Source organism: Capsella rubella, unplaced genomic scaffold, assembly GCF_000375325.1.
Source record: "Capsella rubella cultivar Monte Gargano unplaced genomic scaffold, Caprub1_0 scaffold_6, whole genome shotgun sequence".
NCBI lineage: Eukaryota > Viridiplantae > Streptophyta > Magnoliopsida > Brassicales > Brassicaceae > Capsella > Capsella rubella.
This window is the reverse complement of record NW_006238918.1, coordinates 1376770-1388808: the sequence shown is the minus strand read 5'-3', so window position 1 is coordinate 1388808 and position 12039 is coordinate 1376770. Positions and strand designations below refer to the sequence as shown.

The 12039-nt window shown below is 34.8% G+C and overlaps 2 protein-coding genes and 1 long non-coding RNA gene across 25 annotated transcripts; 1 reads left to right on the top strand and 2 right to left on the bottom strand.

Moving 5' to 3' along the window:
* The first annotated feature begins 674 nt into the window (after positions 1–674).
* LOC17881170 lies at positions 675–5950 on the top strand. Of its 22 annotated transcripts, none has more exons than XR_002833241.1 (23): positions 675–783; positions 985–1190; positions 1280–1352; positions 1448–1505; positions 1641–1789; positions 1873–1988; positions 2124–2197; positions 2273–2364; positions 2438–2528; positions 2642–2718; positions 2793–2890; positions 2976–3071; positions 3172–3195; positions 3294–3364; positions 3454–3544; positions 3650–3687; positions 3806–3959; positions 4063–4150; positions 4245–4631; positions 4761–4914; positions 5000–5261; positions 5426–5530; positions 5618–5950. It is a non-coding gene; the product is annotated as an uncharacterized LOC17881170 (long non-coding RNA). The 22 variants fall into 22 exon arrangements; XR_002833239.1 differs by having other exon boundaries at positions 676–783; positions 1641–1657; positions 1747–1789; positions 1857–1988; positions 4245–4914; XR_002833238.1 differs by having other exon boundaries at positions 676–783; positions 1641–1657; positions 1739–1789; positions 1857–1988; positions 4245–4914.
* Positions 5951–6011: 61 nt separating this feature from the next.
* Positions 6012–7857, bottom strand: LOC17882785. Its single transcript, XM_006289323.2, has 7 exons — positions 7725–7857; positions 7549–7635; positions 7190–7378; positions 6933–7094; positions 6803–6856; positions 6539–6670; positions 6012–6450 (listed from the first exon to the last, which is right to left on the bottom strand). The coding sequence occupies exons 1-7, from the start codon at positions 7812–7814 to the stop codon at positions 6073–6075; spliced, it is 1092 nt and encodes a 363-aa protein (XP_006289385.1). The 5' UTR covers positions 7815–7857; the 3' UTR covers positions 6012–6072.
* Positions 7858–8166: 309 nt separating this feature from the next.
* LOC17883563 (basic leucine zipper 19) lies at positions 8167–10782 on the bottom strand. 2 transcript variants are annotated; one of them, XM_023781138.1, is made up of 5 exons: positions 10278–10571; positions 9604–10164; positions 9137–9212; positions 8769–8895; positions 8167–8674 (listed from the first exon to the last, which is right to left on the bottom strand). In XM_023781138.1, exons 2-5 carry the CDS (start codon positions 10149–10151, stop codon positions 8499–8501), a joined length of 927 nt encoding a protein of 308 aa, XP_023636906.1. In that variant the 5' UTR covers positions 10152–10164; positions 10278–10571; the 3' UTR covers positions 8167–8498. The 2 variants fall into 2 exon arrangements, with proteins under 2 accessions (XP_023636906.1, XP_006288293.1); XM_006288231.2 differs by lacking the exon at positions 10278–10571 and adding an exon at positions 10677–10782 and having other exon boundaries at positions 8205–8674.
* Between the last annotated feature and the right edge of the window lie 1257 nt (positions 10783–12039).

The window sequence follows — 12039 nt, the reverse complement described above, 5'->3', positions numbered from 1 at the left end:
CGCTTTTGGTTTTTCGTTTTTTTAGATATTTCCAAATTTCATAAAGATCATATATTTCCTTTTTTCTTATAAATCTATATCCACCGTTGGATCTAAAAAAACCGTAAATATACCATAATCATAGTAAAAGTTTTAAAAGGAGCTGTCAGAAGAAAAATAAAAAATAAAAGGCAAATTTCCATATTTGGTGAAGCGCGTAGATTTAAGAAAAAAGGAAAAAACGTTTTTGGTTTTTCCTTTTTTCAGATATTTCCAAATTTAATAAAATATATACATTAAATTATATTTGAAAAAATGATAACTAGTTTTCACAGGTGAATATGAATATGGCATCAATAAATAATAAACCGCAAAAATACCAAAATCATAGTAAAATTTTAAAAAGAAGCTGTCAAAAGAAAAGAAAAAAAAAAAAAGGCGAATTTCCATATTTGGTGAAGCGCGTGGATTTAAGAAAAAGGAAAAAACGCTTTTGGTTTTTCCTTTTTTTTAGATATTTCCAAATTTCATAAAGATCATATTTTTCCTTTTTTCTTATAAATCTCTATCCACCGTTGGATCTGAAATATATTTCATCTAATGGCTAAAATAGAAAGCTGACAATTGTTTAACCGTGGGTTCTCTCCTCTATATAAAGATGAGGTCTCCACTTCGCTGACACAAAAAACATAGAAGAGACTCTTCACTCTTCTCACCTGAAAAGTTCAGAGAGTAAAGAAAAAATTTAGTAAGAGAGAGGGTTCATAACGGCGACGAGAGTAAACATATATGAACAAATCAGAGGTATGTTCTTTTTGTTGCCTTCTTCTAAATCTATGAATCTATTTGATTTTTTTAACTGAGTTGTTGTTTGATTTGAAACGATTTGAGTTAAAAAGTTTGTCTTTTTGATTTGTGTCTTTTGGATTCTGTTGAAATATGTTTACTATTCCCACGAAGCTTCATCATTGGTCATTGATTCTACTTATGGATGGTTTTTCACAGTCTCGACTCAGCACGAACCCTTACCTTGTCTTTTGTCCGCTTCACTTCAAGTTCCGTTTCACCGAGTGAGTTTGATTGAATCTGCTTAAAGTTTGATTTTTTTTATTTTCTTTTCAATGTTACTTCTCCTCTAGGGTGGAGAAGTTGCTTTCTTCATAGAATCGGGGATGATGCACTATATGACGCAGCAACAACTACGATGGAATGTAAATTTGATATCCTTTTTCTTGATCTCTGTAACTGACTAAAAATCCCTTTTTTGTTTTAACCTGTTTAACGTTAATCCTTTATTCAGATGTGGAGTTATTGACAACCAAGCTTGCTTTGTGTAAAGTTATCATATAACTGTGGACAACACTTTATCCCCTGTAAGTAATTCCCGATACTTGAGTTGCATCTTCTTTCACTACTCGTTTGTTTTTTCAACGTCTTGTTACATATTGTTTTGCCATGTGTCTTTTAGGCCCGTGTGGATATCATCATCGCAAAACCAGTTGGAGATGTTACATGTCCTCCAAAAGGTGAAATTTTTTGTCTCTAATCTCCATCTGAAACTAATGAACCTGCACTCTTTTCTCTTCTTTGGGAATTCTTTACTTTGATATATTTGTTCATTGTCAACTTACAATTATCATTAATTATTTGAATTGCTGCAGCATGACAAAATTGGAGTGTACAATTGAAAAGACTATCTCTTTTTTCAGTTCCAGAATTTATATACATCACGTTTCAGCTCATTTGGTTCCTACTCTAGCTTTCCAGGTCTCCGTGGGTGGTGGTTTACTCGCTGCTCGGTTATATTTGAGTAAGCACTTACCTACTTGTCATTTTCAATCTTAAAGCTCACTCACTAGTATATAAAAAGTTTATAGTTTTTGCTATCTGCAGATTATCTTGTTACAGGAGGTTTTCTTCAACATTGGCGAATCTATAGAGACTGGAGATACTGACTGATTCAGGATGCTAACGCAAAGGCGATAGCAAATATCAGACTTCTAAATTTGGTAACACTAAAACTCTTTTCAAAATTTGTTTATGTCTTTACATGGAACCACAGAAGAAGGATAGAAAGTGAAACCATTATGTCATTCTTCTTTTTTTAGTGTTAACATCTGCTTGTGTTGTTGCTTCTTCTCTAGAATTCGTTTATGGGAAATCTGCTTATTACCAGTTGGTGATAGTCCCGACCCAATACGGCTTCCTTGTCTACAGAGTAAGTTAAATCTGCTTAAAGTTTTTATTTTTTCAATGTTATTGAGATTTTGGTTTTCCTTTTTTGTTGTTGCAGCATGGCCAGGTTGTTTCTGTAATAGATTGGAGCTCAAAGTCCAATAAAAATCGTCACTGCTTCACATGACAGGCACAAACTTGCAAGTTCAGGTTTTGATATACTTAATAGGAAATTTGAAATTCACTAACCATGTCTTTCTAAAGTTTGGAATGTTTCTTGAAGGTTCGTGTGGAGTCTTGGAAGGACGTGAATGGGTACCAGCTTTCGTGTTAGCTAAATCATGTTGCCCTTTGTGTCCTAAGTAGTCCAAAAGGTATATGTATCAGATCCTACATATACTGAGTTATTTAGCTTTATTGTCTAACTGTATCAGATCAGAACTTAATATATTATCCCTTCCACTAATCATCGTTTGAATCACTGCAGCATGGCCAAGTTGTTTTTGTAAAAGATTGGAGCTCAAAGGCCAACAAAATCGTCACTGCTTCCCATGACAAGAACTTGTAACTTTCAAGCTTTCTTTTAAATTAACTAAACATATGTTCTTTGTAAACTGAGTTTGGAATGTTTTTTGTAGGTATGTGTGGAGCCTGGAACGGAGGTGAATAAGTAGCAACTCCTGTGTTAGCTAAATTGGGCTGCCTTTTGTTTCCTATGGTCTATGGAGGTCAAAAGGTAAATGTATTAGATCCTAATTGTACTGAGTTATTAAGCCTTATTGTCTAACTGTATCATATCCTAACTCAATTCTCCCTTACAGTGACATTGTTCGAATCCGTGCAGCATGGCCATGGTTTGTAATAGATTGGAGCTAAAAGTCCAACAAAATCCTCACTGTTTCCTATGAAAGGAACTTGTAAGTTTCAAGCTTTGATACACTTAGAGGAAATTTTAAATTAACTAACCATATGTTTTTTACATAGTTTGGTACACTGACTTTGGAATGTTTCTTGAAGGTACGTGTGGAGCCTGGAGAGGAGGTATATGGGTACCAGCTTTCGTTTTAGCTTTATAGTCTAATTGTATTAGACCCTAACTTATTTCTTCTTTACACTGATCATTGTTTGAATCACTGCAGCATGGCCAAGTTAATTTTGGAATAGATTGGAGCTCAAAGTCCAATAACACTACTTCCCATAACAGGAACTTGTAAGTTATAAGCTTTGTTTTAAATTAACTAAACGTATGTTTTTTATGGGTTGGTACACCGTACACTAGGTTTGGAATGTTTCTTGAAGGTAAGTGTGGAGCCTGTAAAGGAGGTGAATGGGTACCAGCTTTCGTGTTAGCTAAATCATTCTGCCCTTTGTGTCTTATGGTGTCCAAAAGGTATTTGTATCAGATCCTAAATACACTGAGTTGTTTAGCTTTATTGTTTAATTGTTTCAGATCCTAACTTATTTCTCCCTTACACTGATCATCATTTGTACTCAGTACGTCTTCCTTGTCTGGTTCAGCTGCCAATTAACAAAGTACGTTGAATTTGCTTTCTTTTTTTTATACATTGGCAAATATTTTTTTGATAAGTTTCTGTTTGATCCTTTTTTTACTTGGGAAATTATTTGATACTTGGTATGAACTGGTTTTTAGGCTTCATCTTCTGTGGCCAATGTTGATGAGTAGAAGTGGAAGTTAGAGATTCTGTTGGCCAATGATAGCGAAAAAGATATTGTTTCCAGAGACAAAAGGGATTGAAGGGTAATGCGAAGATTTCAAATATTGTCAAGAGAATGGGACTGTACAGGTATAGAAACTAGAGCTTTATTTCGTCAATAACCTACTTCGTATCTTGCACTATGCGCTAACCTGATTCTTGTCTCATTGGATTTTTGGCTCTAACTTAACAGTGAGATGTACGGAAAAGTGATTGTCACAAGCAAGGTTCCTCTTCCCAATTACCGGCCAGATTTGGATGATAAGCTACCACAACAGGAGGTAACAGTGCCTCCCTTGTTTTACCAAAACCTTAAGGCACAATGTATATTTGTATATTATAATGATTGAAATTGTAATGCATCTCATCTTGCAGGTGGTACTTCCTTTGAGTTTGGAAAGAAGGGTAGAGAGACTCCTGCAGGAACACCTTGATAGACGGCAGCTAAGCTCAAGAAAGGTTAATGAAGGTTCTTAACCTCCTAAACAGATTGAAGAACTTCCAAAATGAAAGCATACGGATGGTTCTGTTATGAAGAAATGTACATCAGAGGAGAAGTATGCAGAGAGCCTGGCAAGTATTACTGAATCACATTTACCTCGAGCCTCTTATCTTTTCATCAAAGGTTTTTTTTTATTAAGCAATAGTTGTTTGGTTGAATAATTGGAATCTCCTGAGCGAAGGACGATGCTGGAATTCCGGAAATCTTTGCCTTCATTTGTGGACAAAGAAAGACTTCTTCAAGCTATTGCTCGGAACCAGGTGGAATTTTACTGCGATTGGAAATTCATCTTATTGTCTTTGACTTTTAAAATTCTCAGGCAATAGTTGTATCTGGGGGGCCTGAATGTGTTAAGACAACTCAACTTCCGCAATACATTTTGGAATCAGAGATAGAGTCTGGTCGATGAGCATTTCAGAAGACAACCTAGGAGAATGTCTGCCATGGAAATTTCAGAAAGAGTGTCAGCTGAGAAGAAACTCTTGGTGAAACGGTTAGCCGAGATGCTTAAGCTTTATTTGATGAAACTGGAATTAACCGAAGGTACGTGTTCTATATATCTATTGTTTGTTTAGATTTCTGAAAATCAAGTATCATAATTGTTTATCCCGTCACTTCTTCTTTGCAGATTTCGTAATTATAGTGTTAAAGAGCTTCTTTCCACGGCGTCCAGATCTGAGATTGATTCTCATGAGTGTCACTTTAAAAGCTGAACTCTTTTCTAATGAGTTTCACAGAGATCCTTATCTGGTGAAGAGGGTTAGCGCAGCTACTGCAGTCGATGTCAGAGCAACTGAAATTCCATACACATTTGCTCCTTGCATTGCAGTAAAGATTCTGTATTCTGGATCTTATAAGTTCTCACCATCTGCCAAAGTGTTATAAATCTGGTACTCTTCATATCTCTGTCTTCTGGAAGTAGTCTTTCTGAATGAATATTGCTCTTTCTTGCTGTATTTTGTAGACTCGTGTTTAGAGAGCATGTGTGAATTCTTAGGACAAGGAGTTTATTTTGAGTTCTAGTTACAACTTATCATCTCTTTGATATGTGCAGGTTTTTGTTATTTCGGATTGGCAAGGAGTTCATAAGATTTCCTCACAATCGCATACAAACTACACAGCTTCCCTTCGAGCTGCAATTCAAGCTGGAATTATTATGGTCTGTGTTTCAAACTTCATAGACATTCCTGGACTGAGATAGGAACATATTACTCATGTCTGTTTTAGCTAATGAAATGATATGCAGGTCATGGTCCCGTTCAACTTTACCAAGTTTTTCAAATGATCTTCTGTTCCTGGTGAAAAGCAAGCAATTTCTTTCACCCGAATTGATGATGCCGTCAGAAGAATTCTGCTTGTCAAATTCACATTGGGTCTTGTTGAGAACCATTTGGCTGATTACAGTTTTTCCAATGAACTAGGCTTAAGCTACAAAAATAATTCTTTTGTAGTAGATAATTCTTGAGGCTAGCTAGCAGTGAATGTTGGTCCCGTCTTCCGTCCTAATCAAATACACATGTCTACAACATCGCATTCTAAATGATGTACATGATAAGTTTGTGAGGACCGTTTGTTAGGATTTTAAGTTTGTTGAAGTGAACTTTTTGGTAAAACATGAAAATTTTGAGATGTTGAACATGAAACATGAAATCCAAATTATTTAGGGGCTATAGATAATCAAAATACATACATTTTATAATATTAGATTCCACATGAATCTCCTCCAGGTCCACCATATGTGAACAAGATTGGTTTCTTTCCATCTTTTAATCCATAACATTTATCATTATCTAATAATTTTTCTAACTTGTATTTATCACTTTCCTGGATCTTAAAACTAGAATCTACAATTTCGAGTTTTCTGACCCGTGCCGACGCATTGTCATCTCCGGTTGGTCGATTGCCGTTACCCATTGGAGGGCTAGCACCAGAAGGAGAAGCTTGAACTACTCCTCCAACTCCGATCATGTCCACACTATTACTCATAAGATCAAACAGCTCTTTTGACCAATAACCAATTTGTTCATCTGGTCCTGTATAGTTTACATCTGATATCCACCAATTTCCTGAATCCTTATCCTTCAATAAATATAATTTAAAAGTGTCAAAAATTAATAACTCACTGTGTTAGATTTGATATTGTACAAACAAGTAGTATGTTTTTTACCTGTACAATACTAAAGTAGATACCCTTTTCTCCTTTGGGATCATAAGGTAAAGGTCCACTTAAAGGATCAGTTTTAGACACTTGAACAAAACCATGGCATACTGTATTGTAACAACCAGCTCCATTAGCTCCCTGTTAATTATTTAGTCGTAAATAATAAAATCATATATAAGTGTTATTTATAACAATGAAGGAAACTGTCATTATCATACTTAATCATGGTTTTATTAAACACATGAAAAGTGTATATAATTGACGATATACCTTCCAAAACCCATAACTCCATGTCCGCCCATCACCGAATAATTTTGGATTTACCTATGAATTAGATTAGTGAATTTTAATTTTAAGAATGTTGTAACTAAAATAGAATAATATCAATATTAGGATTTACCATCCAACCAGCTTGGATAAAATTAACTTTGTTGTTAACTCCACTGCCTACATATATGTTAGCATACGAAGCTTGGTCTCCACTTATGTTCAAATTATGTATACTCATCCAAGCTGCCAAGCCATGATAAGGACCTTGACCTTGTGATCTAACTCCAGCAATCTTCAAATTTTGAAACTCATAATAAGTTTATCTTATCATAAACATTATCAAAATTCTGCATATTTGTAAATCAAAAATTTAGGTGGATCTCTTACATGTGTCCCATGACTGTCGACGGTAAACGGATTAAAATGTTTTTCTGCCCAATATTGAGCATTTGCGACATATTCTTTTGTACTTCTCAGTATGGGAACAGTTTCACTAGGACACTCAATGATTTTCTTTCTTTCACTTTCAGTTTTAACTTGATTTTTTGATTTAGAGATTGAAAAAGATGGTTTAAGCTGCTCAAAAGTATATAGGTATATAATAAATTAGTGAGGTGAGAACCAAACCAAACCAAACCATTAGTATAAATGTTATTCTACACAACAAAGATACATAGTCCAAAATGAACAAGGTTAACCAGATAACAAAAACATGTATGAAAAAAGATAATTTGATGAAAAAATACCTGAATTTTATGGTTTTGGAGTAGTGGATGACTCAATGAAGGTTGTTTATATATATCCACACAATCGTATATGGTATTGTTGTTTAACTATGAAAATTTATTTTTGAGATCAATAATATAAATTAATCTACAAAAAAAAAAAAAATTTGGATGTGTGTATTCTTCTTTCAATTTACCTTGACGGATTTCAAATCTCTCACGGTTTCTCTAGATTGAGCTCCATAAATTATGAATATGAAAGCGGCAAGTTTCAGAACAAAATCCATGAATTGGAGATCGATATTCTAGAAGTTTTCTTAATAGTTTTTTTTTTTTTTGGTTAAAACTAGAATTAGACCCTAATATCAAAGGTATTTATAATAGTTTTCAGATTTTTTATTTCTTTCTTATTTATGGTTTTTATTAATAATCAGACTTTTCTCTATATATTAAGCCCAAATATCTATGTATTTTATTAATAAAAAGTTTAAAACCCAAATATCTAAGGTTTTCATTTGTAATCAGACCTTTTTCATTAACATTCAGTTTTTTTTTAAATAAGACATTTGTCATTTGGCTTTAAAAAAAATATATATATATGTGTGTGTAAAAAAATTAAATATATATCTCTGTGTCTAAGGTAATAAAGGGAATAATATATATAAAAAATAAGAAACTTCAGGAAAGAAACGACGTCGCTTTGCTCGTCCTCTTGCATAATTCAAAGCCACCACCACAATGAGCTACGACAAGGGAAGTAACAACCGTTAAAATGTCTTAACTAGAATTCTAAAATCAGAACATTTTCGCTAAAACAAACTAAGTCCCATACTCTCTCGAGTTTCGATCAATATAGTGGAATACTTTATACTCCTAAATCATATTTATACAAATCGACAGAGATTTGTTCTTTATCCAAACATAGAACTGTCAACTCCTTAAGCCACTTATTCTTGTTGAGGGGTTTGTCTTTAGTTGAGATTGAGCTTGGTCAGATCTACCAAATTCCAGTCCAAGTGGGACGAAGCTTTCCTTGGAACTATATTTGAACCAGCAGAATATGACCTGACCAGCCTGTTATTGCTCCCTGAGTATCCCAATCCAGATTTTAATCTTTGAGCTTCCTTCTTCAGTACCTGATACTCACCTACACAGAATATTTAGGTACAAGAGTCAGTGGATCTATCTCAAGCTATACCTCAGACTCCTTGAATGTGTAGTTTATGTCATGTATTTTTTACCTTCCCTTATGAGCTTTTCCTGCTTCAGTATTGCCATCTGCTGCTTCAACTGGCTATTCTCCAGGGACAGCGTTGCGCGTGTCTGAAGAAGTGAAGCCACTCTCACTGAAAGATCCGCTTCCACTGACTAGAAAACGAGATTGCTATTAGTTACACTACCAGATACAGTGTGCTAGGTGTCTGTATTATGTTATACCCCTGTGCATCTATACTATGTTGTAACACCAACAACTTAAGTATCCAACCACAGGGATCTAATATACAGCATTGTAGTTTTTACATTGATCCACAGACAAAACAACCAATACAGTGGAGACTAGACCCAATTAGTTTTTAAGAAAGAACACAAACTTCAATGCAATCTATACCTGCAACATGGCTACCGTTCTCTCAAGTTCAGCAATGTACTGGAGCTTACGAACTCTCGAACGCTGTCCAGGGTTCCTGGCAGAGCAAAGGTTGAGAAATGAAGAACCAATCAACATACGACACAACAAGATAATGTACAGGTACTAAACTTGACATTCTAAGAGCATTCTTGTGGACACAAACACACACATATATCATGTATGTATATATCTGCCAATAATCATTAACTATAAAGCCAAGTGTAAACCAGAGATATGGAAGTTCCTATTCATTTCTTCGTCTCACTAACAACCTAGAACTAGATACAGAGGTACCGCATGAGAGCTCAATGAGTAAACTTAAAACATGGATATTAGTAACATTAACCGATACAGAATACTCTTAAGGGACCAAAGCTTGACAATTTCTCAGAGATAAAGTAATGATGTTAGAGAATGTTTCGGTAAGAGGATTAATGTTCTCTCACCTTTTTGCATTTGGTACGCCCATAGAACCACAAGCAGTTTCACCAAGAGGTGAAAAATCTATCCCTTTCACCGTATTATCCAAGTTCTGAGGAGGTTTCTGAGAACCATAATCAGAAAAGGCCGAGACAATAGGGTTGTTAGAGAAGCTTGAGTTGTTCTTTGCTCTTGGAGAGTTGGGACCGTAAACACAACAAGCAGACTCCAACTCCCCACAAGGTTCAGAAGTCAAACTTTCTTCATCTTCACTTTGGTTAAAGCCAGAAAAGTCAGCTGAGATGTCACCCAAAAGCACAACAGAGTCGCTAGCTGAGCGGCGCAGAGGACCTCCTCCTCCACCACCAGTGAGCATCCCATCAGTTTTGTCACAGAGCAACTCATCAAGCCAAGCAGGTTGATCCTCGAGCCTGGAATCATGAGTAGAAGACTTGTATTGGGCAATGTATGAATCAACGGGTGAGGAAGAAGAGTAAAAAGTATCTGCAACCGGATTCAAAGACAGCTTCTTTGGAATCGGGCAACGAGGAGGAAGCTGAGCAGGTCTTGACATGATTCTGGAATCCCTATAAAACGCAACAATTCAAAACCTTAATTAGGGAATAGTAGATAGTAAGCAAGCTGCTCCAAGAAGCAAGAGCTCTCTAAGCAAATAAGCAATGAAAACTTTAAGCTATACCCAGTTGTAAACGTTTTAAAGTTTCGATTTTTATTAGCTATCAAACAGAAACCTCAATCCCAGAAAGAAAAAAAAAAAAACGTTTATTTAGTGAAAACAAATATGTGAAAATCCGACAACCATTCTTGTTCTAACCCCACACGACAAAAGAGTGAAAGAAAAAAAAAATTGAAGGAGAAGAAGAACATCGAATCAATGAAACAGTTACCCAACGCCCCATTACAAGATTTTTTTTTAAAAGGCATAGAAATCAGAGAAAACAAAAACATGGAAATTTCATCAGAGACAATAAAAAAAAACCCTCAAAATATAGTAGTGTGTATGTTGAATCGAATAATTAGAGTCAAAAGAGAGGCAAGTATGAAAGTTTTCAATCGTCGTGGAGAGTTTATTATTTACCTCAGAGGAAAGAAAAAGCAAAAAAAAAAAGAAAAACAATTTCTTCCGGCGAAGGTAAAGAGTGACAGAGAGGAGGGAGGAAGCAATGCGGAGTAGAAGAAATAATTTCTCTTTTGTTTACCAAAATAAATAAATAAAAAAGGAAGGGAGGAGAATTTATTCTTTTGCTTTATATTATTTTAATATCTGTCATCGTAGCTGAGAGAGAGCTGCGTATGTACATACTATGTATGTTGTTGTATAAATGTTGTAGGAATACGCAGGAATTGAAAACCCCAATTGGCTGGAGAAGGAGGCGTACGGACGGCTCTTTTGGGCCCTTTTGAGGCTTTTTTTTATTTAATTTGGTCAAGTAACCCTGACGGACCTCACCTGACCTATCTCCATCCGTACCTTTTTTTTTTTTTTTTTTAATAAATTGTTTTGTGTGTTTTCACATTGATTACGATTGGCTTCTTTCTCTTTTGCATTTATCACTAGTCAGTCTCTCGAACGTTCGGGAAGAATCAATGAGTCAAGCAGCTTTGACTTTGAGTGTCTTTTGTTTGTAAAGTGATTGCTTATGGTCATGGTGTATTTTGTATGTTATATCATATGCTTAATGTTATGTAACTATTGTTTGAATTTATGTCGTCAAAGTGTTAAATTGTATAGTTTGTAAAGAACATTCGCACTTTAACTAAAAATATTCAGTTTTACATTCTTACAACATCTTGTGTAATCAGTTTTGAACCCATTTTGGTAACATTGAAATACAGTACCTATATATATATTTCATAAATCATTGCCATAACTGAGAAATTTTCTTTGACTAATCTGAATCCAATTTTTATCTCTTAATATTTATACACTTCATTCCTTCTCATACTCCAAACCTAGAGCGACTCTATTCAATTACAATCCTACTGTCCACGAAAATGAGCCAAAATGAAAAAACACATATAACGTGTTTTGTGTCTGAAGCTGATAGCAAAGTGACGAAGCATGTTGTAGATTAGAATCGTGTTGTAAACCAAACATTACTCAAGGAGTCAAGGTCCTCCTCTTCTTCTTTTTTCCCTTTTATTTAGTCCAAGTCTCGTTTCAAATATTTTTTAAAGTTTTGACAAATAGACTTTGACCAATGAAAACAGCTGTGAGCTGTGTTTCATAAACCAAGAAAAGAAAAGAAAAAAACAGCTGTCCTGCAAACTTATATACCCTTTGAAGTATATACTAGTATTATAGTAATCAATCGTGTAACTCGTTTCGCTTACGCAAAGTTAAGATTTTTGTGATCTCATTTTCAATCTTTGAAGAATGGAAATGGGAAAAAATAATTTTTATATAACTAAGAGAGTCAGATTGATTAACTACAAAAAAG